General features: G+C 42.9%; 1 protein-coding gene across 2 annotated transcripts; it reads right to left on the reverse strand.

The window, feature by feature from the left end:
• Nucleotides 1-4812: 4812 nt before the first annotated feature.
• LOC121552935 (WD repeat-containing protein 20) lies at nt 4813-26964 on the reverse strand. Of its 2 annotated transcripts, XM_041866042.2 has the most exons (4): nt 26688-26964; nt 9304-9486; nt 7609-9039; nt 4813-7229 (listed from the first exon to the last, which is right to left on the reverse strand). In XM_041866042.2, exons 1-4 carry the CDS (start codon nt 26934-26936, stop codon nt 7176-7178), a joined length of 1917 nt encoding a protein of 638 aa, XP_041721976.2. In that variant the 5' UTR covers nt 26937-26964; the 3' UTR covers nt 4813-7175. The 2 variants fall into 2 exon arrangements, with proteins under 2 accessions (XP_041721976.2, XP_041721977.1); XM_041866043.2 differs by lacking the exons at nt 4813-7229; nt 7609-9039; nt 9304-9486 and adding an exon at nt 19152-19966.
• Between the last annotated feature and the right edge of the window lie 1016 nt (nt 26965-27980).

A 27980-nucleotide genomic window follows, 5' to 3' on the forward strand; every position in this document is an offset into this window, starting at 1 on the left:
TATTGAGAAACTTTTGTTATTGACCAAATACTTATTTTCCACCATAATTTGCAAATAAATTCATTAAAAATCCTACAATGTGATTTCCTGGATTTTTTTTTCTCATTTTGTCTGTCATAGTTGACATGTACCTATGATGAAAATTACAGGCCTCTCTCATCTTTTTAAGTGGGAGAACTTGCACAATTGGTGGCTGACTAAATACTTTTTTTCCCCACTGTATGAGCTCCTCCAGTTTAGCTATCCCAGCTGTGAGATCACGGCGAGCTGTAACTTGCCCTTCTTCATCTGGATATAGAGTTGAAGTCGGAAGTTTACATACACTTAGGTTGGAGTCATTAAAACTTGTTTTTCAACCACTCCACAACTTTCTTGTTAACAAACTATAGTTTTGGCAATTCGGATAGGACATCTACTTTGTGCATGACACAAGTAATTTTTCCAACAATTGTTTACAGACAGATTATTTCACTTATAATTCACTGTATCACAATTCCAGTGGGTCAGAAGTTTACATACACTAAGTTGACTGTGCCTTTAAACAGCTTTAGAAGCTTCTGATAGGCTAATTGACATCATTTGAGTCAATTGGAGGTGTACCTGTGGATGTATTTCAAGGCCTACCTTCAAACTCAGTGCCTCTTTGCTTGATATCATGGGAAAATCAAAAGAAATCAGCCAAGACCTCAGAATTTTTTTTTTGTTGACTTCCACAAGTCTGGTTCATCCTTTGGAGCAATTTCCAAACGCCTGAAGGTACCACGTTCATCTGTACAAACAATAGTACGCAAGTATAAACAACATGGGACCAGCCATCATACTGCTCAGGAAGGAGACGCATTCTGTCTCCTAGAGATGAACGTACTTTGGTGCGAAAAGTGCAAATCAATCACAAGACAACAGCAAAGGACCTTGTGAAGATGCCGGAGGAAACAGATACAAAAGTATCTACATCCACAGTAAACAAGTCCTATATCAACATAACCTGAATGGCCGCTCAGCAAGGAAGAAGCCACTGCTCCAAAACCACCATAAAAAAGCCAGACTACGGTTTGCAACTGCACATGGGGACAAAGATCGTACTTTTTGGAGAAATGTCCTCTGGTCTGATGAAAAAAAAAGAAATGTTTGGCCATAATGACCATCATTATGTTTGAAGGACAAAGGGGGGACGCTTGCAAGCCGAAGAACACCATTCCAACCGTGAAGCACGGGGGTGGCAGCATCATGCTGTGGGGGTGCTTTGCTGCAGGAGGGACTGGTGCACTTCACAAAATAGATGGCATCATGAGGAAGGAAAATTATGTGGATATATTGAAGCAACATCTCAAGACATCAGTCAGGAAGTTAAAGCTTGGTCGCAAATGGGTCTTCCAAATGGACAATGACCCCAATCATACTTCCAAAGTTGTGGCAAAATGGCTTAAGGACAACAAAGTCAAGGTATTGGAGTGGCCATCACAAAGCCCTGACCACAATCCTATAGAAAATGTGTGGGCAGAACTGAAAAAGCGTGTGCGAGCAAGGAGGCCTACAAACCTGACTCAGTTACACCAGCTCTGTCAGGAGGAATTGGCCAAAATTCACCAACTTATTGTGGGAAGCTTATGGAAGGCTACCTGAAACGCTTGACCCATGTTAAACAATTTAAAGGAAATGCTACCAAATACTAATTGAGTGTATGTAAACTTCTGACCCACTGGGAATGTGATGAAAGAAATAAAAGCTGAAATAAATCATTCTACTATTATTCTGACATTTCACATTTTAAAATAAAGTGGTGATCCTAACTGACCTAAGACAGGGAATTTTTATTAGGATTAAATGTCAGTAACTGTGAAACTGAGTTTAAATGTATTTGGCTAAGGTGTATGTAAACTTCCGACTTCAACTGTACCTCCTTCATGACGGTATCTGCTATAGCAGACATGGATTTCCTGGCACCACACACCAATGTTCTGCCTCAGTGGATTCACTCATGTCGATGACTGAACATTACATTTACATTACATTTTAGTCATTTAGCAGTTAGTGAGTTAGTGAGCGACTTACAGTTAGTGAGTGCATACATTTTTTCATACATCATCATTCTGCCTGGATTCTTGTATCATCTGTCGGCACGGTGGAGATTACAGGGGGTTCTTGTGTTGCAGGGCAGGTCGAAGTCTTGCAGTCATGCAGCTACAATACTATCGAAGGTAGCTCGCTGGCTTTTTGTTTATCATAACTTGCCCTTTCTATGACTGATACGTTTGATGTTATCTAGTTACTTAGCTAGCTAGCTAATTGTGATGATACCATACCGCTGACCAGAACTGATAACCTTACAGTAACTATTACAACATAACATCCACACACAGTTCTTGGTTTCAATGGCTCATTGTATAAGTATTTCAGTCTAATCTCAAATGGCAATGAGGTAGGTACAGAATCTAGGTGAATTTTACAATCAAATAGGAAATTACCAACATAACCTAAACCTACTAGTTAAAATGGAACTGTGTAAACTAGTCAACTGTGAACACCATGTAAACTAGTGTTATGTACTGTAATTGACTATTCTAACAGTTTTTTGTTGAAGGTGCAGAATGCTGTGTATGGAGGATTGACAGGGGTGTCCTGTACAGATGAGCAATGCCAGTGGAACTTGGGGACGCAGCGGAATTTAGCTCCAAAAAGGTTGAGCGAGATCTGTTGAGTTCTCTGCCAGCACCCCGGCCGCTTCTCCATCTCTACCTCCAACCCCTGCGTACCACTCCCACGACGCACTTAAGAGTTTGGAAGGGGCCAATGTTCCAGTGGGAGCCTTCTGCACAAGTGCATCAAAGCTAAACCAAACAGTCATCAAGTTCCAGCAGCAGCCACACAGCTACAGCTACAGCTACAGTAGCCTACAGTAGCCTACAGTAGCCTACAGTAGCCTCATGGTGAACACGGCATCAACATGCAGTGTCAGAAATGCTTGTCATTTTATGACGTTTATGTTAAGCTGGAGGAGTGTAAATGTCCCAGCTTGGAGGAGGTCACTAAAGCACAGAGTGCCTCCTATGCGTGGTATGACGCACTTCAACTTCGGATCACTGCTAGCTCAGCAAAGAAGGTTCCTGTGCGCACCTCAACAAATCCTGACCACTTTGTGCAGGAGCATCTCTTCCCCAGGTTCCATGGGAACTCAGCTACCACATATGGCAAGGAGAATGAGCAGGTGGCCAAATGTTCTGAGTAAGAATGTGAGTCTCTGGCAAACTCTAATGGAGCCTGTGGGTACTACATGCAGGTGCAAATGGGCATGTTCTGCACAGGACTGGAGAGATGCAAACTGCCATCTGGGCTGGTTGTTGTTGTGCCTTTTGATGTGAAGTTCTGTGCTGATGTTATCCTTAAACTGAAGGCATTCTTTTCCCCACATATGCTGCCAAGGATAGTATATGAGTTCGTCAGGCAGACTAACTGGGCTCCAAATATGTTCATCTATGTGGTATCTAGGCTCGGGCCTAATACTTTGTTTTTTAAAATAGTTCTTATATTTTGTGCCTTGTAAAGCTCTCTGTCAGCTGTACCTTATCTAAGCATAACTATTGATTGGTGTTTTTTTGTCTTGCACAGTTCTCTTCATATGCACATTTACCTGATTATATTTGCATAATTCTTCTTGGCGTTTTTAATGTCTTGCCTTGTACAGCTCTCTTCATACAGTCTCACAATGGGCAGAGTAGTCCTCTCTGGTAATTCAGAAGGGATGGGAGTGCAAAGGAGCGCAAATTCCCACTCTGATTTCCGTGATTTGGCTGATGTTGATTTGGCTGATGAAGTTGAGGAAAATGGCCACTGTGGCTCTTCCAAGACCAGGTCCTCACCACATCCACTGCTTACCTTCTTAATGTCATCCAGCATAATTCCAACCACATTCTCTATTTGTGAAAGCTCTCCTGCTGTCACCGTTTGGTCAGATTTCGACAGCTCTTTCTGGATGGAAATCAGAATATGGCTGAGGTTTTCTTTGGCTTGTGCCATCGTTGCTTTGGCTTGTTTTACTAGTGTGAAATAGTTGATCATCTTTGTCTTCAGATTGTGGTAAACAGTCTTTGCAGTTGTCCAGTTCTTCTCCTCAGATACTTCCACACCAGACTGGGAGCCTGCGGGTGCGGCCTCAGTGGCTTCAGAGATTTTCTCACCCCTCTCTTGAAGCATAGAGTCTGCCTGCCATAGAGTAGTAGAAGACTGAGGATGGGAAAAGGCTCTTCATATCGTTTGCAATTGATCCAACCATTTCAAAAGCAGCTGCAGCTGTATGCTTTGAGGAAATGGTTGATGTTGCTGGCAACATTTGAGAATCTGTCTGGTGGAGAGATGTTGACTGGCTACTCCGATAAAGATGATTATAGGCTCTGTCTACTTGTCCCTCTAGCCCAGAGAGGAGTCCTATCGCCCCCCTGGGCTGGACCTGTGGAGGGGTCCACACAGACCCAAAACACTAACAGCTTCACTACTCCCAGGCCTATGTTTAGGGTGGGGGAGGTGGAGACACAATGTTCCAAGAAACCATTTCCGCTCTTTTAGTCATAACGTTATTAAACAGTTGGTCAAACAAAACATTACGTTCAGTGATTTGAGACCGATTTCATTTGAACAGTCTCATTTGCCAACTCACTACTACCAAAACAGTGCTACAGCTACACGCATAACAATTGAACACACATGGTTTCATTTGTGTGAATAAAACAACATTGAGAGGAAATACTTGACTGACTGTCCATTCATACTCATTCAGCCAAAAGGCCTACTAGTAAAGACTGGAGATCGGAGACGAGGTCTGTCGAAGTTGTTTAATAGGTGTCACATGGAGGGAAAATAAACACTCCCACTGTTAGACCTTAGAGAATCCTCACACTGCCTACCTGGGTGCTTCACACTCCCTCGTCTCCTGGGGTGGGTTCAGGGAGGTGAAATGCTTGGGTGTAAGTTTCCCGGACGCTTCATAGCGCTAAAATAATCGTTATAGAAGTCCATTGTAGGCAATGGTTGTAAGATGATCTCAGTGCTATGAAGCATTCGTAAAACGCGCCGCTGAAATGTGCACCTAGAAATGTAATGAATAGAGCTAACTCTATTCTCCATCTACATGACAGATATTCCCATATATTTTCTAGACAATACATTTCTATGTGAACGTTTCGTAACGTTGCACCCCCGTAAACAAGACCCAGCGCTCATACCGCCATCAAGTATTGAGGTTTATCAACAGTGTCAGTTGTCTAGTTCACACACATTTTCAACATCAGTCCTGTTGTCATTACTCATGTAGCGGCCATAGTCAACACACACACCTATAACACCGGTTTAGTCATATTTGTTATATACTAGGTAGGTGAATTCACACAGATGTTTTATGTACTGGGGCCTATTAATGGGTAAGCGAACTATGTTAGCGTTAGTCTTCCGTGGTTTACCTGAGCTCTGAGTGATGGCTGAATTAGACGGCTCCTACCCTTAGCCTACGGCCCAGTCCCAAACCAACCACTAGCACCTAAGCTCTGTGACACTTGTGGAGATCTAAGAAGATTGGATAGATATATAAGCAATATGGTGAAGATTATATCAAGTCTTTCAATTTCCACATTGCCTATACCTATATAATCATCTCAGCATAGCCCAGTGAAAAATATTACCAGGAACTCCCTTCCCCCTCGTCAACAGCGCCCCCAACCCAAAACACCTTCCTGCGGCCATGCTCTCAGGTCTTCACAAGTGTATATGGTGCAGGGGCTAGGAGTGAGTCTGGGACCGGGAATACCTTTCTACATAGAGGAGTCTGCAGTGACAGGCTAGCTTTCAGCACTCCCTACTAGATAAAGAGGATTTCATAGAGACATCTCCTATAACAAACATTTCATTAAGAAAAATACACCTGAATTCTCTTTATGTACAACAGAAAAAAGAAAAAAACATGAACCTGCATATTCAAGATCCATTTTTAATATTATGTATATTTTTCTGAATTAGAAATATCACTATTTTCTGAAATGAAGACCTTCAAACTAGTGTAATAATGATCATTTCACCAAATCATTGAAGTACAATATTTACATATATAATACAGAGCCCATTATTTAAATCTGAAACAATATTAAAATAAATGTTCAATAGATACAAAGGTTTTTAATTCTATTTATATTTTTAAGAACCTTGTTGGGGGAGTCCTTGCACATTCTCTTCTAACAAACTATTAAGTGCAAATAATTCTATTTTTTTCTTCTTTAAAAAAAAAACTATGATTGCAGCGTCCAGACAGAGATTACTCGCCACAACCCAAGTGCATCCAAAGGCTGTCTTCAACCATCTTGTTTTTGTCAGATCATAATTATGAATAAAAATGAACAGAAAACAGAAACAATAAAATCAGTGCAACATACTCAAGCTGTGATATTCTGATTTAAATTCAAAAAGCTGTTTTTCTTGTAGTTATAGGAAGCAAACTGCTCCCGTCTCCCTTTGCTTTGAACGTGTGATTCAACTCCACCAGGGTTAGTCAGGGATGAGGAACTAGCTGAAAGAGGTAGCACCTGTCCCAAGACAACACCTAGCCCCTAATACCTAGGCTAGATCTGAGAGGACTGAATAGTGGAGAAATGTGCCTACTACCATATTGATTAAACCTATCCAAGTCTTTCAGATATACATGAAGTGCCTAGGGGGTAGTAGTGGTTAGGGGTTGTTTCTGGAGGAGGCCAAGCTATTAGAGACAAGCCCAGTCTGAAAACAAGCTGTAGCTTTTACAGGGGTTGTTTTTGGACCGGGCAAGAGAATGTTGAGAGAGGAAGGAAGGCGTAAACAAACTAAACACATCGCAGCCAGCCTCCCTCTCTCTCTGAACAACAGTTTCAATCCTCCTGGACGATTTCAAGCGTTCTGCACCTTTCACATGATCGTTTACACTCTTTTCAGACTGTGGGTCACTCCATCTACCCTCAATGGCCAACGTTAGCCATCCATCTTTCTATCTAAAGATTAACAGAACCAAAAGAGCGCTTCAGTAGTGGGGATTGTGATGAAGGTGAGAGAGAGAAGAACAGCGCTGCAGGGCTGTGGCGAGGGGTGGCCAGGTCATCCTGTCCCGTCATGTCTGTCTGTGGTCTGGTGGAGCTTGGTTTAGTTTAGCAGCACTAGCACCAGGGCTATACTACAGTTCCACTAGGAGAGTTGGCCGGGTTCTGAGATGACAGTAAGCCCTGCGGAGGAGAGCAGAGGGGAATGAGTTAGCGGAGAAGAGACGGTTTTTGGACACTCCGAACGGCAAAACAATTTGAATTCAAAACTTGTGTCATTGAGGGGAAACGGTACATTTTCACTACCATAAAGAAAAACAAATCAAGATCCTGGATTGATAATCACCCTTGTAAGCGAATCACAGTGGGCAAAAGAGGATACTGCGTCGCAAACCCTACCTCCCCTCTCAATCATTTTCAGAGATTTATGAGAAGTGTCTAGGTGTTGGATGTCAAACTGAAGTGTCTGGGGTTGGAAGTGGCTAAGGGTTAAGGGTTAAGACTCACCACTTTCCCAGGCCTGGCCCATATGTCTAGGGGTTAGGGTTTGTAACAGACTCACCACTTTACCGGGCCTGGCCCATGTGCAAATGAAGCCCTCCTGGCAGGCTGTGACCAGACAGTCCTCCAGGAATATTAACACAGTGAGTCTTTCGTGAGCGATCTTCTTACACACCAGCGGCTCCAGCAGAGGAACCTCCTCCATGCGCGGACACAGCAGCGTGCCCAGAGTCTTAGCGGCATCCGCCTTGGCCGTCCGCGCCGCAGAGCTCAGTTGGTTGAGCTTGTCACTGCTCTTGCTGCTGATGTGGCCCATGCTGTGGTTGCGTTTGTGGTCCTTCTCGTGGCGCTCCTTGCGCGTGTCGTGCAGCGATAGCGTGGCGAACTTGCTGACGCCCGTAGCGATGAAGGTGCTGTCGATGATGCTGCTTCCTTTGCTGCTGCTCGTGTTGCTGTTAGATGTGGTACTGCCCCCTGCGGGGCCGGAGGAGTGCGGCAGGCTGTTGGAGCGCGGCAGAGGGGCGGGGAGCGAGTTAGCGGGGGCGCCACTGTTACCACTACTACTGCTCATGGTGTTGTTGCCATTGGTACCAGGTGGGTTATTAGTAGTAGTAGTAGTAGTAGTAGTAGTAGTAGTAGTAGTAGTAGTAGTAGTATTAGTATTAGTAGTGGCCACTCCAGTAGCTGGGGGGCTGGTGGCACTCATGACGTTAGTGTGAGTCCTGGTGCGGGACAAGGGCAGGTGGGGAAACAGGATGTCCTCAGTCAGGTCCCACAGACACAGCTGGGTGTCCTGGCCCACCGAGCCGAAGCGATAGGTCACGCTGACTGGCCTGCCGTCTGTAGAGTTCCTCTTGGAGAGATGTGATTGGGAGCTGTTGGCCCGGTCCCGCCCCCCTCCAAAGTGGATCTGCTCGTGGAACTCCTCGTCGCTCCCGCTGAACTCAGCGGGTGGGTCGCTGTCCTCCACACTGGTCGTACAGTGGTCGAACGCCACCACGCTCACCCATGACTTGTGGCCATGGCCCCTGGCGATCACCCTGCAGTCGGAGAAGGACCAGACGGTCACCAGGTCGTCCTCCCCCCCGGCCACTATGTATCGTCCGTCTGGGCTCCAGCACACGCACAGCAACCCGCCAAAGTAGCTCTTCATGGTGCCGTGCAGCTCTGCTGCGTCGAAGCCAAACACGCGCAGGAAGCCGTCCTGGCTGGCGCACGCAAGGAACTTCCCATCGGGAGAGAAGGCAAACTCGTTCAGCGCCCCCTCGCCCACCGTCCAGCGCAGTAGGGGGTTGCGGGCCGACTTGCTCTTGCAGGTGTGCACGGCGTAGCCATCGCCCTGTTTGAGGAGCTGGTAGTGGGGTGGCGTGGTGCCACAGGTGTGCTCTACATTGTACAGGTACAGGCTGCCGCTGGAGTGGGCCACTAGGAAGAGGCTCTCTGAGCCAGGAACCCACCGTACACACGTCACACGAGACTTGTCTATCAGTCTCTGAGGGAGAGAGGGGGAGACAGTGGCTTGTCAGGGAGAGACAAATAACTCAGTGTTGTCAGACATGAATTCAAACAACATATCAACACTAGCATAACACTTAAATGGATGCCTAATACATTGGATATTGGAACGGAACCTTTACTCTCATTTTGCATTAGAAAACAGTTTCCTCCCAGTAGGCAGTCAACAACATACATTGATATTCAACCACAGGACACCCATCTTAGCCAGCCTGGCTAAAGTCAACTCTGCTAAACCTACCTCCTCATTGAAGAGCTTGCTGGTCTCCTTCTTGATTGGGTCGATGAGCTGCACCTGGCCAGCCGAGAAGCCCACCAGCAGGGAGACGCTCTCCGCTGTGGCTGTGAGGGGGTTGAAGTCATGACACGTGGGCTGCGTTCCTTTGTATATCCTCTTGTCTATGGGCTTGCTCAGGTCAGCCGCCTGGAAAGATGTGGAGAAACACAGGACACAAAGTCCGACTCAGACAGGCACAGCAATTATCTTGAACATACACCTCAGTTATTTTCTAAGGCCATTCCTCCTGTCTATATAAGACCTGCAGATAATGCACTGACCTAATGAGAAATGGTATCATTTCCATGTAAAAGGACCCATGAGCACCAACGTGAAGTTCATAGGAGAATGTCAAATTGGGTGTCAAATGAAAGCTAAGAGTCTATAATGTTGAGGAATTAAGGCATATATAAATTGTTCAACCATTTTCCATCCTACAAACTTGGAATAAGCAAAGGCTTTAATTTCTGGTCAAACAGATGGAAAAGGGGTTTTAGAAAACATCTACCAGAAAAAGTCCTAAAAAGGAAATACATAACAATGTTCAGCATTCTGTAAGTTTAAGAAACATTGCCTTGTGCCTTAATTCTGTTACCAAAAACCCACATATCTTTAAGATATTTTCAAATCGCTCTCCCTCATGAGGGAGAATAATGAAAGTTCACAGAAGTAACAAGTAAAGGTAGACCTATTAATTAGTTCGTGTTTTTACGGATAGCAAATGTGTTTATTAATTATTCAAAAATTACAGTAATGGAATTTTCTAAACAAATCGGTACGAGAATTTCTGCAATTGAATTGGCTACAATGGGAAATCATAGTAGCCACAAACCACAGTTGAGTTCACAAGTTTGGACAGCACAGTAAAGAAAAGTAGAGTATTGTCAGAGTTGAGTACACTATAATGTACTGTATTGTACTCCACTCTACTGTACTCTACGGTGCTGTACTTTGATGTCCAAACTTGTGAAACATAGACGTCTATGATTGGTGCAGATTTGGTGCGGTCTGGAGCAATCAAATTTGGTAGTTTGGGGGCAGAGCTCATTAAAATAATAGTGTAGAATAATACCCAAACATGCAAAGGAGGATATTGCATAGTTCTACCTTTGTGTACCTATTTAGGATACATCACCATGGAGAGTGAAATTCATATCCATAATTATGCATTTCTGTATAGTACAGATCAGGGACCTATGATGAAATTCCGTTACCGGGTTTAAATCCACTTCACTTACTGTAGTTCAATAACCAAAAGACGTGTCATGACATAGCTGACACCCCATTCTTTCTGCAGACATCGTTGAATCTTAATTCAGAGCAGATAGTTAACAGAGTTCTTGGAAAGTACCATGGATATAAATCGGCCTATGGTTATTGGTTTGTCCAGGACACATAAACTGAGGGAGATGTTACCAAACTTAGCATCTGCACAGTTCTTCCAGTATTTTGTGTAAATTGTTAAAAGCATAGTTGTATGGTTTACTAGAAAATTTGAAATAAATGTTTTTTGTTTGGCATACATTTTAAGTGAAAAATCTGAGTCTCAGCACAATTCCCTTACCGTGGAATTGCCCTATAGCAACAATATTAGTAGAGATGCAACGATTCACCATCGATAAGCATCGTCCCCAGTTCAAATGTTTAAGATACGAGTGCAACGGCCTGGTCTGCTGGACCCAAATGATCCAAATGTAACATGCATCGGTCAGAAAATTATTTTAAAAGCATGCATCGGATAGAAAATCCATTTAAACATTACGAATCCCCGGTTCACTAAAAATTTTGCTCAAATTACTTTCTACCTTGCGAAAATACCTCTCATCTTTTATGACAACTGCGTCCGCTCTTTCAGTGTCGAGCTAAGCATGTAATTACGTTGACAGTCATTGATCTACAAGTCATTTTGCATGTCGAACAACCCCAGGCAATATCAGTAGCCTAGTCAAACTGCGCTGTGCCGAGAGCTGACCAATGAGAGGTAGGCCTTTTCCTGATCTGGCACATCTGCTCGTCACCTTCAGCATTACAATGTTTGTAAAATGGCTTGGGCAACATTAGGCTTTATTAGTCAAATGACAACCAAGTAATTTGATAGGTTATTTTTATCAAATGTGTGTTAAATTGTGTTTTACCAGAATAAAAATAGCCTAAGCTACCACCGGGGACAACTCATCTGACTATATGTAGGCTACATGCGGATCGGGGCTAACATTAGATTTTATTTGATTGTTCAGGTTCACCATCACCAATAGTTTTGGTAGTTTTGCTTGAAACAATCAGTATATATGCGGGCCCGGATCCACGAGGGGGCAAAAGGGGGCTTAGCCCTCTTTGTTGAAACTTGTGCCCCCTCAGTTTTAAGTTTTATATCCCAATATAAAAATAGAATGATTGAGTGACAGGTTGGCGCAAAATCTGTATCTCCGCTGCGCTGTGTCAGCACAATGGACAGAGCGTGCCACAGTGTATATAGGGGGACTATGGAAAGCCACTGGGGTTGGTTAGGTATGACTCCTTTGGGTTTCCATAAAAAGCGTGGAAACACACTTCACCTATGGTAGGCTAAGAGAATAACATGACACGCCTCCACCTGTAATATTTGATTTAGATTTATAAGGGCGGGAGTCAAGTTCACAGTTGAAGCTGCTTCTCTCAACTCTCCCTCATGCCCCACCACTACAGAGTTTAGTTAGTGTTATTAGCCTTAGCCTATTTAGCTAGCTCGAACCAGCTAATCTGCCACGATGGATATCAGAAATTGGCTTCGCTAAAGTACTCAAACAAAGCCAAAGGAGAAGGGGACACATGGCAACTGTGTCAGTGGTTGTTAAAAGTTGTGACAGCATTGTGAAGTTCCTCTCTGACATTGAATGCCCGTGTTTGTACAACACAGAAGTAAGACTCGAGGCTACATGGCTGCTGAAGGCGGTGACAGACCCTGGCTTTAAGTTTACAGCCACAATGTTCACAGAATCAGTCTTCTCGATCCTCCAAACAAATTACTCCATGCAAAAGCAATGGATCTGTACACTGGAGTCAAACTGGTCCGCAGTGCGTTGGAGTGTGTTGAGAAGCTGAGGTGTGACAGAGTTCGAAGCCATTTGGGCACAGTTCAGTGCCGATTCACCACCAGCTCCAAGCAAACGACAACGTTATGTAAGTACAAATCTCCAGCAATATGTGGTGGACAGTACAATAGGCCACTAGGACAGAGAAGAGACTGAGTGTAAAAGACTGTTCTTGGATGCGTTCATTGGTGAAATGTCCAAACGATTCAGCCAACGCAACAGCCAACTGGTGGAGGCCCTGTGTGCCCTTGACCCAGAGAGCCATGACTTTCCAGATGTGAAAAAGGTGAAACCACTGCTGGATCTAAGCAAAACAGATTTGGTGGAAGCTCAGGTTAGTGTCACTTGCCAGTTTTTGCAGACTGAAATCGCCTGCTCCGGCTCCAATGAGGACAAATGGACCCACTTGATATCGTGCAACGAATCTCTGGGCCTCTCTCTGCTATGCCGACCGTGCTTACTGCACATGGATTGACTTTTGGGGCATCCACAGCTTCATGCGAGAACTCATTTTCCACTTTGACAAATTATTTCAGTCAGCACAGAAGAAGCATGCTACACCCGAGGAAAACTCAACTAATCCAACTGTCCATGGTGCTGATAGAGCGCATCGGAGACTTCGCGCCAACCTATCACTTCTTGGTCAAAAGCACTCAATGGTCTCTGCATTTGAACTTCTGTTTATTGTGGTATAGCGTGATAAAAGCATACTTTTTTTGGAAAGTATTCCAATTTGTCTATTGTTTTTTATTTTCTTTAGCACTGTATCAACATATCGTTAGAGACCTTATTTTAAAATACATACTGGTATGTGGATGCATAGTCAGATCCACCATCCCTCACACACACAAATCGTTCAAAAAAATCATAACCTAGCAAGTAGCAACATTCTGTCAAACTTGCCCAATGACTATCATATCAAGGGCATTAGAGGTATCACGTCTGTAAAAGCATTATTAGGCTACCTCCAGAGGCACAAGACGCTGGTCCTGCTGCCTATCTGATGCCCGACCAATCATTAGCCCCGAGAGAGAGAGAGAGAGAGAGAGAGAGAGAGAGGCAGAAACAGAGAGAGATTGATAGAGGTACAGAGAGAGAGGCAGAGAGAAAAAGAGCGAAAGAGAGCTGCAGTGCCAATGTCTACTAACAGGTGGCTAGGGCAGAGACAGGCCTCTGGGGTGACAACTTGACTCTAACCAGAGAGATGCTGCTGTATAAACACTATAAGAGGGGTCATTTGGTAATTTAACAGCTGTTGTCAAATTCATAGATGTAAAACATCTAAGAGCACTGGGTTTGTGGACAGCTGGTCGGTACTAGGCAGTGTGTGGTTCAGCAGGACACTGCAGTTGGATTTGAGGCTCCCCGAAACTATAGGCTAGGTTATCACTGGTAAGATAATAAGTAGTTTTATTGGGGATGATTAGGGCCAAAAGTTTTTCCTGTCCACGTGAACTGACAAGGAAAACTCCTGGCCATAGTTTTACCTAAAGTTTTTCTGAGGAAATCCAGAAAGACTCCTGGCCCAAGGGATGATACTGTACAAGTCAGTCTGTGAGACCCTGGTGGTGCAACTGAGTGGAGAACCATTGGAGGCAGTGAGGGAGATTATAAGGCTATGTCATAAGACTGTTGACAGATCTGTCGGAGCAGGGCCAGCACACTTCGATATGCCAAACCAATAACCATAGGCCTATTCTCTCCATGGTACTTCAACTTTTACTCATTTCATGTGAAACTCATTCAAAACACACAAAAGACAGGTAATTGATTAGGCCTAGCCTATGTCTCAGGAACATATCTTGCTGATCTGTGTAACCTCAGATGAAAGACACCATGACAAATGCAATCATACACACACACACCAAGAGCCACAACAGGGAGCACATAAATGCTCTGTCAGACCTGCTAACTCCGAGCTCCAGCACGAGTGAGGACAGTGAGTGAGTGACTGAAAATTAATGTCAATAACCAGGTTCGATTAGGGGTGTGAACGTTTTAAAGTTAAAAACGTTGAAACGAAATTGGGATCCTTAACGTTAAGAAAAATGTAGTTTTTTTTGTCCCACAAAATTTTAATAGCAGTGCAGTTATCACAAAACTAGATTTTCCGTGTTATAGCCTAACTAGATGACAGGCTATAAAGGCCTGGGGAAAGTTGTGTAATTTAAATAGAACTTTAGGCTACTTTGATGAATTTGCGAGGCATGCTTGACAGATTACCAAGACATATGCGCGTCACAGCTTTTTCTGCCTGCCCTCTCTCCCTCGCACTGGCTCGCCTGGGGCGTATTCATTATGCCGATTCTGTTGCAAACCGTTTCTTAAACGGAAGCAAACAGGGAGCAACCTACCTGCATTTGTCCAATAGAAATTCTAATTTTAGTTGCAAAAAGTGTTGCAACTATTTGGACCAGTGGACACCAACTTTTTGTGAGCCGTGATCACTTTGAGTCAAAATGCAGGCCGAGATCTACAGCTTTTTTTTCCGTAAGCCTATGCAACATTAAAGCAGCAATATGTACGTTTTTGAGCGACCCGACCAAATTCACATAGAAAAGTGAGCTATAGATCTGTCATTCTCATTAAAAGCAAGTCTAAGAAGCGGTAAATATGTTCTATGTGCACTACTTCCATGCTTCCAGTTCTTACATTTGTTTTTTGCGTCTTTTACTTTCGGTTTTGTGCACCAGTTTAAAAACGCTGTTTATTGAAACAATATTTCACAGGGGTTTAGATGGTACAATGATTCTCTACACATTGCTTGTTTTGTCACAAACTGAAATTGGGCGAACTATTAGAATTTTTGCAACCAGGAAATGGCGGAGCGATTTCTGCATATTGCACCGTTACTAACCTATTAAAAACAGTTCTGTAGCAACGAGGTTTGTGCAGTAAGCGATAGTCCCAATACATTATCATTGCATATTGGCTATGCATGAATTTCCCTGCCAGTGTTGTTCTTCTCAGACCATTTAAAAATTATATTTCAAAACTTGAGGTATACGAATACACTGGTAATATATAATGTGTTGTATTACTTGTGAGGCACAGCTGAGTGAGCATAAATTGAAATAATTCGTTTTTATTTTACTGGAATGATGGTGCCTGCATCTGATTGTCTGCCTCTCACCGTCACTCAGCTCTCCTTCCCTCCACTGAGACTGACCAAAAAGGGGACACCGTCTTCCACCACACTTTATTATTTCTGCCTCATGCATGAATTCATGTTCTTACTCCTATGACCAGAGAACATTAAATATTCCTCGATATTAAAAAGACAAGCCGCTAATAACATAAGCCTATCGATACACTTTGTAGCGGGAGTGGATAGGGAGATGAGCATTTTCTGGCTCATAAGTGTTGAATAAAGTGTTGACAGCGCTGGAAAAAAACAACTTCAAACATGAACTCAGTCATAAAAACTGCAGTTCTTTGCTGTATTCGTTGACAGTCTCTCTCTAGTCATGGTTGTAAAAGTTTAGAAATGTCAGTATCAACCTCGCTATGGGGCTCGTGGATGCCGCAGACATGGTGATCTGATTGGCCAGCAGTAGGCCTATTCGCCTTATGTAGCCCCGCCCACTTGATCCAATTCCATTCGAACGGCATTGTGTTTGTGTTTTCATTTCACAACTTCCGTCAACGCTAGTGAATTACCTCAGAGCAGCTAATAATTAAAAAACGCGCATCATTAACATATCTTTACAAATAAACAAAAACTTGCCTCATATTTGGGAACACAAACAAATGGCTCTTCGGAGGTCGGATGGTACCACCATACCCCATATAAAATGGCCTGAAATTACGAATGGGGACATTTTTAATTACTTCGTGCTCTCCTTGGGAGTGGATGGGTCCACTATGAAAAGTTACAAGAGTACAGAGGCCTATCAGTACCTCCACAGTGGTAAGGTGGGCCGAGTTATTCTTCACCAGGAGGAGGGAAAAGGATCAGTATTTTTGAAGGCTGATGTTCAGCCCAGCCAATCAAGCAGCTCTTACCACTCTGCTTGGGTACTTGTATCCAACAATGGATCAGTAGAGACGGCTGGATGCGCTTGCATCGCTGGCCTTGGAAAGTCATGCCTCCTCAACTTTGTGGAAGGTAGGCTAATAAGCAAAGTCACTTGCATTTCTATGTCTAGCGTTACTTAACATAAGCGATTACAGCATACAGGCAGCCTACATGTGTTGTGGTGACAGTTACTATAATCCATAGGCTAACGTTATGATAAAAGTTCTCAGATTATATCTATGATCAACCTCCGCATTACTTGGTCTTGTAATTTATGTTTATAGCCTATATTCTTCGTTCCTTTTATAGATGAAAGTTTGCAATACTGCCTTATCTAGACACAGAATGATAAAATAGCAACGATAAAATAGCAACGTTTTGTTGGATGAAAGCTGAATTGAGAATGTCACGATTTATTGGATATGTTAACATGTATTTGTGAATCAACAAAACTGCTGTATTAATGTGGGGAATCTGTAAGTATCCTGTCAAATCTCATGTTGGTGAAGCAAGGTAGGTTTATGGAGTCCAGGTGAGTAGGGTATAACATTTTACATTTAAGTAATTTAGCAGACGCTCTTATCCAGAGCGACTTACAGTTAGTGAGTGCATACATTTTTATTTAATTTAATTTTTTACATGTCAGCATCACATGTATTTCTTTAGTGTTACTGTTTTTCTGGGTGAATAAGGTTTGTAAAATATCCTTGTGGTTGGGGGTAATGCCTAAAGTACGGTAAGTATAAGTGGTCTCGTCTCATTGGGAACAAGGTAAGTTTGATGAAACTTGCATGTGTTTTGATTAAATTGATCACATAGTCCTCAGTCACACAATTGTTAATAATGGGATTTTCTCTGAATGTCTTTTTTTGTAACAAACATTCTATCACAGGTGCAGAACAGTGTCCAGTGGGCTAACTGGCATAGCCTGCATTGATGAGCAGCGACAATGGAATGCAGGGACTCGGAGGAACCTTGAGCCAAAGCGGTTAAACAGCATTGACTTCACACACCATACGGCCAGTGACCAATATGCAGAAAAGCGTCCAGAATGTCCACCCTTGCATTCCACTCACAGGAGGAATTGAATAGGAGCCTGAGACACCTGAATCTGTTTGTGGGGAGTCTGCTCTATACAGTGAGGGGGAAAAAGTATTTGATCCCCTGCTGATTTTGTACGTTTGCCCACTGTCAAAGAAATGATCAGTCTATAATTTTAATGGTAGGTTTATTTGAACAGTGAGACAGAATAACAACAAAAAAATCCAGAAAACGCATGTCAAAAATGTTATAAATTGATTTGCATTTTAATGAGGGAAATAAGTATTTGACCCCCTCTCAATCAGAAAGATTTCTGGCTCCCAGGTGTCTTTTATACAGGAAACGAGCTGAGATTAGGAGCACACTCTTAAAGGGAGTGCTCATAATCTGAGCTTGTTACATCTATAAAAGACACCTGTCCACAGAAGCAATCAATCAATCAGATTCCAAACTCTCCACCATGGCCAAGACCAAAGAGCTCTCCAAGGATGTCAGGGACAATATTGTAGACCTACACAAGGCTGGACTGGGCTACAAGACCATCGCCTAGCAGCTTGGTGAGAAGGTGACAACAGTTGGTGCGATTATTTGCAAATGGAAGAAACACAAAAGACCTGTCAATCTCCCTCGGCCTGGGGCTACATGCAAGATCTCACCTCATGGAGTTGTAATGATCATGAGAACGGTGAGGAATCAGCCCAGAACTACACGGGAGGATCTTGTCAATGATCTCAAGGCAGCTGGGACCATAGTCACCAAGTAAACAACTGGTAAAACACACTACGCCGTGAAGGACTGAAATCCTGCAGTGCCCGCAAGGTCCCCCTGCTCAAGAAAGCACATATACAGGGTCGTCTGAAGTTTGCCAATGAACATCTGAATGATTCAGAGGAGTGAAACTGGGTGAAAGTGTTGTGGTCAGATGAGACCAAAATCGAGCTCTTTGGCATCAACTCAACTCGCCGTGTTTGGAGGAGGAGGAATGGTGCCTATGACCCCAAGAACACCATCCCCACCGTCAAACATGGAGGTGGAAACATTATGCTTTGGGGGTGTTTTTCAGCTAAGGGGACAGGACAACTTCACTGCATCAAAGGGACGATGGGCGGGGCCATGTACCGTCAAATCTTGGGTGAGAACCTCCTTCCCTCAGCCAGGGCATTGAAAATGGGTCGTGGATGGGTATTCCAGCATGACAATGACCCAAAACACACGGCCAAGGCAACAAAGGACTGGCTCAAGAAGAAGCACATTAAGGTCCTGGAGTGGCCTAGCCAGTCTCCAGACCTTAATCCCATAGAAAATCTGTGGAAGGAGCTGATGGTTCGAATTGCCAAACGTCAGCCTCGAAACCTTAATGACTTGGAGAAGATCTGCAAAGAGGAGTGGAACAAAATCCCTCCTGAGATGTGTGCAAACCTGGTGGCCAACTACAAGAAACGTCTGACCTCTGATTGCCAACAAGGGTTTTGCCACCAAGTACTAGGTCAAATCAATTTATAATTTTTTTTACATGCGTTTTTCTGGATTTTTTTGTTGTTATTCTAACTCTCACTGTTCAAATAAACCTACCATAAAAAATATAGACTGATCATGTCTTTGTCAGTGGGCAAACGTACAAAATCAGCAGGGGTAAGTCGCTCTGGATAAGAGCGTCTGCTAAATGACTAAAATGTAAATAGGATCAAATACTTTCTTCCCTCACTGCAGTCAGATGTCCTCCTGTTTGCAGTTACTATTAACAAATTGTTTTTCAATTAAAAATCCTGACTTAATGCATCAACAGTCACAGTATTGTGGAAATTGTTTTTATGGCTTTGTTTTTTATTCATATTAATGAGTATGTAAAACAAATAATTAAGTAGAGTTGTTATAGAATTAATTGAAATTTATTTAACCTAACTTTTGACACAACTTTAATTCATATTGGGAAATCTACCCTGTGAATGGCATTTGACTGGTCAGTTCATTCAGCATCTTCATGAATGATATCACCAAGCAGGTTACACAGGGCAGCACAGATTCAAAGTATTTTGTCCATTTTAGATGAGAGGTTGATGTCAATCCAATAACTAATCACTCGACTGACAATACTCTGGGAATCACTAAACCTTTCTGCTACGTACTGCTGCAGCAAGTTGAGCTTCAGCTTCATCAGTGTCATCAGGAGTTGGTCTGTCAGGTCTAACTGAAAGCTGTCTTTGTAGAGGGGTAGAAGATGTTCCGCCAGGGTAGAAAAGGCAGCAACAGGCAAGCCTGTATGCAGTGTACAGAGTGCTTCGTTCCTCAGCAGGGTTTTGTAGAGAGGTTCTGCTGGGCACTGTGTCCCTGCCTCACAGGTAGTGGGCTTTACACGATCACTTGGCTGTAGTTGTGATCACTTAGATATGGGTCTTCCCATTGGGTTTGGGCATTCTTCTCTGAAGGCATATCCATTCCTTCTGTGTTGGTCAATCCCCATTTTCAATTTGGTGAACACTTGAGCCTGTTGTGTCATCTGTTAAGAAATCAGTATGGCTTGTTAAACAAGTCAATGGAAAATGTATAACAAACACCATACTGCATGGACGCTCCTAGTCATATTTAATAATCATAATAATTACGTATATATCAAATGGAAAAAAATTATTGAGCTGTAGAGGAAATAAATGGTGATATTATGAGATTGTGCTTAGATACAAGAGCAAGCGGGTGACACAAAGTGAGAGCAGGCAAACTGCTCAAGCGTTTAGCTTACCGGTCACTGAAGACTGCCTGACTAACACCCAATGCTTCTTCACGAGTGGAGCATCGTAGCCAAGCCATTTTTCTGGGTAAGGATGCTCCACTGTAGGCTTCTTGTCAAAGTGGTAGGAGCACACAAAGGGACGTTTTGGTGGTTTCTTTAGGTTCAACGCTTTGAGCCAGAGCCGCAAAGACTCTGCGTCTATAGGAGGTGGAAGCAGGTCGTATGGGGCTCCACGGGTACATTCAGATCGACGTAGAGGTTGGTGTTCAAAACATTGCTGTTGTAAAAACTGCCTCCTCTTCATCCAATTATTGTGACAGCCTCGTACTGAACATATAACGCTTGTCATGTTGATCGATTTTAGGATTTTGTGCGGTTCTGTCAGTGTAAAACTATCATGCGCTCAACTAAATGTACCATTTATTCATGCTCTAGCATTGCGCGAATGTTGCCGGAGATAGAAACACAATTGCAACTAACTCGCCGCGATCACTGACGTTCCAGAATAAGGCGAATAGGGACACTTGATTTGCTCTCCCGGCCTGTCGGGTAGGAGGAGTTTGTACATTCAGACACATTAAATAGCTCAAAATGGAAACACTTGTTGAATCAAGTGCACCTACCGCAAACATAGATTTTTTTATTTTTATAGAAATGTTTGGCGATCGACTAGGAATGCCTTGGAGATTGACCAGTAGATCGCGATCGAACGGTTGGTGACCACTGGTTTGGACTAATGATTACACCCTTGCTCTTTCTCTTCGCTAATGACGCAAGTGTGTGTTCAGTCTTCGGTATGTTGCGTGTAGAATATCATAGCCTATTAATTGATAGGCCCTGCTTTACTGAAATTGTGAGACATTGCGAGCCAAGAGATACAGCTTTCGATTGCTGAAAGGCCTAGTGCACAGTTCTGTCTGCCTGCCTGGTGGCCGACCTGCCTATACTGTGCCCCTCCCCTCGCGCTCAGTCCCTCATTGCTCGCTATGAAAATTGTGAGTGTTTGTGTTCTCGGAAGTACGGCAAGTAATCAGACTCCTCCTTTCCAAAAATACTGAATCTTAAGCGTCCATTCATAGCGGAATCGAATCCTGACACTCAGAAATGGGAGTCGACGTGCAATGATTAGAGGAATCAATTCTTTTGGAGTCGACTCTCTACCGCTACGTTATCATCGTTAACAGTTGGACAAATGGTAGAGAAAGGCAAGCGACAGCAGCGAACTCCTGTTTGGCAATACTTTCAGAAGTTAAATGAGAAGGAAATGCTAACTTTGCGAGGTGGAATTGAGGTACAGTAATGGTAGTCCAGGTACATCTAAAAAGGGACACACCGTGAGACCCAACCCGTTGCTGGCAGCAGCGCAGGTGCATTGTGAATTAGTGTGGAATGTTAGGAAATGTTCTTATTATTTTAACGGAAACTGGAAAAAAATTGCAGCTTAAACGTTAAGAATTGTTTAATATTTGTCACATCCCTAGTTTCCATCCAACCTTTTTATGCGAGTAAAGTACATGTTGGATAAATGAAAATGTCACGACAGGCCTGATGGAAACAGCAACTTTGTCTGTAAACTTTCCAAATGTGGGATCTTTGTGTAAAAATACAAATGCGAGAAATGGTGGTAGAAATGCCTTTAAGGGCAAATATTGATATAATAACCATCATATCGAAGTAAACTTGGAGTCATGCAATGTGTTGTGTGGTCCTCCCACTACGACTTGGGAATGGATGCAGTTTAATACGCTACAGATGAAATAAGTTATGATGAACTTCACATGGTGGTGTAAATGCACGGTGATGAGCTTGATGCTCCTTTCCAATAAATATCAAGGGTCTTATTCCAGTCCCCTGTAGCTCAGTTGGTAGAGCATGGCGCTTGCAACGCCAGGGTTGTGGGTTTGTTTCCCACGGGGGGGCAGTATGAAAATGTATGCACTCACTAACTGTAAGTCGCTCTGGATAAGAGCGTATGCTAAATGACTAAAATGTAATGATAAATCGATGCTTGGCTGGCGTTTGACAAATAAAAAGAATCTCACTCTTTTGTCCATAATAATTTAATAATGTAGGCTTAGGCTATATCGCACTGTATCTCCGAGCGGTTGGCTAGACTAGAGTGGGCACATTCGCTATATAAACGCAACATTTTTTGTGAAAAAACCATCAGTAGAGTTGAAAATGAGATGGAAATCCATTAAACTTTTTTAAATTCGGTAAATGGGAATTTAACCACATACGTTTTTTTATGTGCACTACGTCATCATGCACAGCCTTTTATCCACAACAAGTCAATTGGATGGAAACATCTCTGGTGGGAAAATGCGCATATTGTTTTTATGATTTTAGAATATTCGCATGAAAATCGGCTCCAAATGGATGGAAAACTATCTAGTGACAACAAAGATCAATTTAGCCAAATAGACTAGAGGATGGTTAGCCTTCTGCTTCCTTGTCATTAACTGAGAAATGTCTACACAGACACTGCTAAAATATAATCCAAGGCCACTATTAAACTCATTAGGAGATTAACACAGACTATGTCCTAACTCTTTGGTAATGAGCGAGGGACTGTAGGCCTATTCCCTGCTATAAAATGACTTGTCACAGCGAAACAGAAATATGTATTCTGCTTTAAACCAACCCAATGAAGCCAAACAGCACCCTCAAAACCAACCCACTGGGCTAGCTGCGATCTCAGCTGTTTGCTTGATTTTCTGAACAGGCAGTAGCTCTGCAGCCCTATACCTAGGGGTATTCTACAAAACAAGATCAATGAGTTAGCCAGCTAACTCTGATATGACTGCAGAAATAACTATTGATTTGCTTGTTCATTAAAAAAGCTAAACTTAGATATGTGTTTTAGTTTGTTTAATCAATTAGACAATGCACATTTCAAGCTTATCTTTCTCAAAAATAAACAGTTATCAGAATATTTATGCAAGTTAGCTGGCTAACTTCTTGATCCTGATTTGTGGTATAACCTCTGGAATGCTTCACTGACTACAGGAAGGACTACATAGAGACCTGCTGAGTCCAGTCCTGGGGATGAATGCAGGAGGGCAGATTTGCCAATCTTACTGACCTGTGCTGAGAGAGCAATGTTTACAGGAAATGACTAGGTGACAGGAGTGAACTCAGTGAAGAAGTAGGCCTTTATAATGCATTAAACCAGTCTGTCCCTTAAATTATTTTCCAGATGGGGAAAAAGGCCCACAAAGCAACATCCAGGCCCTCTGGCACAAAACCTGTTGTATAAATTGTGTCAAGGTCACTAGACCATCTATTTAGTCAGAAACACTTGCAAAACTTGGTGACAACAAGTCTTACAATACCTTACAATTTCCCACACAGATCTACTCCATCCAAGAAGTGGCGCACAAGTTCCCCATGTTAAATTGGCAGTGCAGTCAAAAACGTGATTTTCCTGTGTTTTATATATACACTGAACAAAAATATAAATTCAACATGCAACAATTTCAAAGATTTTACTGAGTTACAGTTCATAAGGAACTCAGTCAATTGAAATAAATTAATTATGCCCTAATCTATGGATTTCACATGACTGGGAACACAGATATGCATCTGTTGGTCACAGATACCTTAAATAAAAAAGATGGGCGTGGATCAGAAAACCAGCCAGTATCTGGTGTGACCACCATTTGCTTCATGCAGCGCGAAACATATAATATATAATATAATATGCCATTTAGCAGACGCTTTTATCCAAAGCGACTTACAGTCATGTGTGCATACATTTTTACGTATGGGTGGTTTCGGGGATCGAACCCACTACCCTGGCATCTCCTTTGCATCGAGTTGGTCAGGCTATTGATTGTGGCATGTGGAATGTTGTCCCACTCTTCAGCGGCTGTGCGAAGTTGCTGGATATCGGCGGAAACTGGAACACACTGTCGTACACATCGATCCAGAGCATACCACACATGCTTAACGGGTGACATGTTTGGTGAGTATGCAGGCCATGGAAGAACTTGGGACATTTTCAGCTTTCAGGAATTGTGTAGAGATCCTTGCGATATTTGACTGAAAATGGTGGCGTGATGGCGAAGGATGAATGGCACGACAATGGGCCTCAGGATCTCGTCACGGTATAGCTGTGCATTCAAATTGCCATCGATAAAATGCAATTGTGTTCATTGTCCGTAGCTTCTGCCTGCCCATACCATAATCCCACCGCCACCATGGGGCACTTTGTTCACAGCGTTGACATCAGCAAACCGCTCGCCCACACGAAGCCATACACATGGTATGCCGTTGTGAGGCCGGTTGGACGTACTGCCAAATTCTCTAAAATGACATTGGAGGCGGCTTTATGGTAGCGAAATGAACATTCAATTATTTGGCAACTGCTCTGGTGGACATTCCTGCAGTCAGCATGCCATTTTCACACTCCCTCAAATCTTGAGACATCTGTGGCATTGTGTTGTGTGACAAAACAGCACATTTTAGAGTGGTCTTTTATTGTCCCCAGCTCAAGGTACACCTGTGTAATGATCATGCCATTTAATCAGCTTCTTCATATGCCACACCTGTCAGGTGGAAGGATTATCTTAGCAAATGAGAAATGCTCACTAGTCGGGATGTAAACAAATGTGTGCCGAAAAATAAGCTTTTTGTGCGTATGGAACATTTCTGGGATCTTTATTTCATCTCATGAAACATGGGACCAACACTTTACATGTTGCGTTTATATTTTTGTTCAGTGTATATTTCCACACTATGAGGTTGGAATAATACTGTGAAATTGTGAAAATGATAATACCCTTTTAGTGTAAGAACTGTTTGAAAAGACCGCCTGAAACTAGGATTTCAGTACAGCGGGGGGAGCGCTCAAGTACAGTAGGTGGCGGTAATGTCCCCATAACGTTGGATGCCAACTGCCGATAAACCCCACAGAAGAAGAAGAGGCTAGCTAGGACAATGGTAGACAGTGTCCTTCGCCCCTGCCTGTCGGGCACTGCTAGTTCTGTTAATGATGGCGAGGGCAGGTGTTCGGCAAGTTGGAGCGAATAACACTGTGCTAGCTAGGAAGACTCCGGTACACAGCAGATTTTATTTCCCCTTTAACCCCCATTTTAATAGCAAGGCCAATCAGGGAAAATACAGAATATCATTAGTGTCACAAGGATGAAGATGGCGTGCTCAAAGGGGGGCGTTCATGCAGGAACCAATGTGATGCTCGATGTGGGGCGTTTATTATTGTTTTGGTCTGCCTGGCAACATCACCAGGCAGTATAAGTTAATAGACCAATAACAAAGAGTTTCAAACCTCTCTGCCAATAACAACTAGTTTTCTGGTTACATATCCCTCTCATTAGGCTCATCCAATTAGGTCCCTCACTCAGACTACTCCCAGACAGTCCTGCTAAATTCTTGCTTGAGAAATAGCTTTTTACCAAAAAGCTATTTGTTTCTTTTTGACCATTTTAATTGAAAACAATCACAGTAAGGTACTTAATTGTTACCCAGAAATGATTTGATATTGTGATAAAAACGGCTGCATTGGACGTTTAAAACCAACACAGTAAGTCCTGGAAGTGGTCCAACATCTTCCTCATCATAACAATAGAAAGCCTATAGCAGCCACAAGATTATTTACTGGTGTCTGATAATGGTCTTTAGGTTAAACCTGTTTTATGTTTTGAACAAGTTTAGAAATGTGTGGACACAATCAGACATATGATCATCATCATCGTCGTCACTAGATACGGTAAACAAGCACACAGCTCGATGCAGTGACATCCCCAAATATTGCATCACCACCACTGTCAGAACCAGACAGATCACTTGCATGACATCATCCCGAATCAACAAACACCGCTCAATTCCAACTAAACACACTTTCACAATACAGTACAACGCTGGCTTTGGGGCCTTGAAGGACCAGCAGCATAGCACATAACTAGCTTGCTATACAATGGTCGTATATTCTATGATTGCAAAAAACCTGTGCAGAATCAATAAAACAAGAGCACTAAAAAGACCACTGTAGTCAATTATCACTAACCTCAAAATACACAATATATCAACGACGAATTTAACATACTCTGAAACTGCAGAAGATGTCAATCAACATGTCAGAACTGAAGACGGGCACGAGCCTTTACCCACACTCCAAGGTTAAAGCGTGCTTATTCATATAGAGCAAATGGGCATCACACAAGAGTAATCTCATGCCTATGCGTAAACAGTCCACCATAACAGAACGAAGGCCCTTCACTAGAATTGAACTGGTTAACTGGCTAGCTAGCTAGCTAGGTGGGTGGGTGACATGTAAACCAGCACATCTCCACAAGGTGCGGGCAAAACAAACTGTGGCGATGCTAGCTAGCCACCATAGCTAAGTGGCCTAGTCTGGCTATCTGCGCACGTCAGTGAAACTACTAAACTGGACAGCAAATTTCTATGCGTTTGAACACGCACATTCACTTCTTGATAATACAGGCATTGTCACATGAGTGCTATTTACCTTTCTTACGCCTTTGTAGATATAAAAATACAGTTCCCGGCCCACATTGAAACAGATTCTGTCGCCGTTGCCCGACTGGTCGTTGACGTTCACGAAGGAGACTTTCACCGGATTCGAGCCCTGTGAATTGAAAGGCACCCTGTTAGGGCGGCTATATTCGGAGTGAGTGAGGAGTTTATAGACACCTTCCCGAGTGGTGAATTGAGTTTTAATTTCGTTCATCTCCTTCCCTCCTCCCTCCGCCGCCATCTTGGAAATTGGAGTTCATCCTGTCCAAAACCCGGATCTTACCGACAGAGCATGCGCTCGACAGTTGATTCTAGAACCCATGCGCTAAAAGCATCAAAGAAGTGAGAAGTGACGCTCCAGTTTAGCGAAAGCAGTGAGGTATTTCATAAAACGAAATTAACTTCTAAACCCTCGACAAAATACATGTAATATTTTCATCTAGTTTAAACGCTCTTGTGGAATTGCATGGATGTGTAATTTCTTATTGTGGAGAATGCGGTCTCTGTGGGGGTCCTTGAATCATGGTGGACCTTTGGAATATCATATCATGCTGAACACGCTCGAGAATGTAAAAAAAGAAGTCATCTTTCCATTTGGATACGATCCCTTTACATGAAATGTATATTAATGTTGCGAATATGAATATTTGATTGGATTAATTACATAAATGTATGACCATTGAAATTGCATACTCTAGGCATCCAGTCCAATCATCAGAGTTGCAAGCAATTAAATGTATTCCTTATTGTTCATTATTTGTCCTGTCCAAACGTTCCCTGTAGCATGACCCTAGTCAAAATCTAATTATTCTGTCTCCTCTCGATGTTTCCATCCATCAGGGAAGATACAGTAACTTCTCCAAACAACTAGATTCGTTTTAATAACTCGCCTGTTGCTAATAGTGCCATCCTCTGGTCAGTCTTCGGTCAAGCACTGTGCAGTACACCCATGCCTGAGAATTCTGGTATTTTCCATAATTGTATGTGTTTCATGATTTGACAGAGATTTTCTCATCTCTTGTTTATGATCAATATGTGTATTGTATGTGTTAGCTTCCTCATGTTACACTCTTTCCTCACACAAAATCAACATATTGCACATCATGTTTATATCATCATTATAACTAAATCAGCAGTAGTGTCACCATTAGGACACAAAACATGCCCTCTTGTTGGGATTAAAACCACACAAAATAGTGTCTTTCTATAGGCCTACATGTGTATTATGGATTGGCGGGATCAAAGAATGTAGAAGTAAACTCTTTAGCCAATCTCATCACAGTTT

The sequence above is a fragment of the Coregonus clupeaformis genome, chromosome 36 (genome assembly GCF_020615455.1).
Source record: "Coregonus clupeaformis isolate EN_2021a chromosome 36, ASM2061545v1, whole genome shotgun sequence".
NCBI classification, from domain to species: Eukaryota; Metazoa; Chordata; class Actinopteri; order Salmoniformes; family Salmonidae; genus Coregonus; species Coregonus clupeaformis.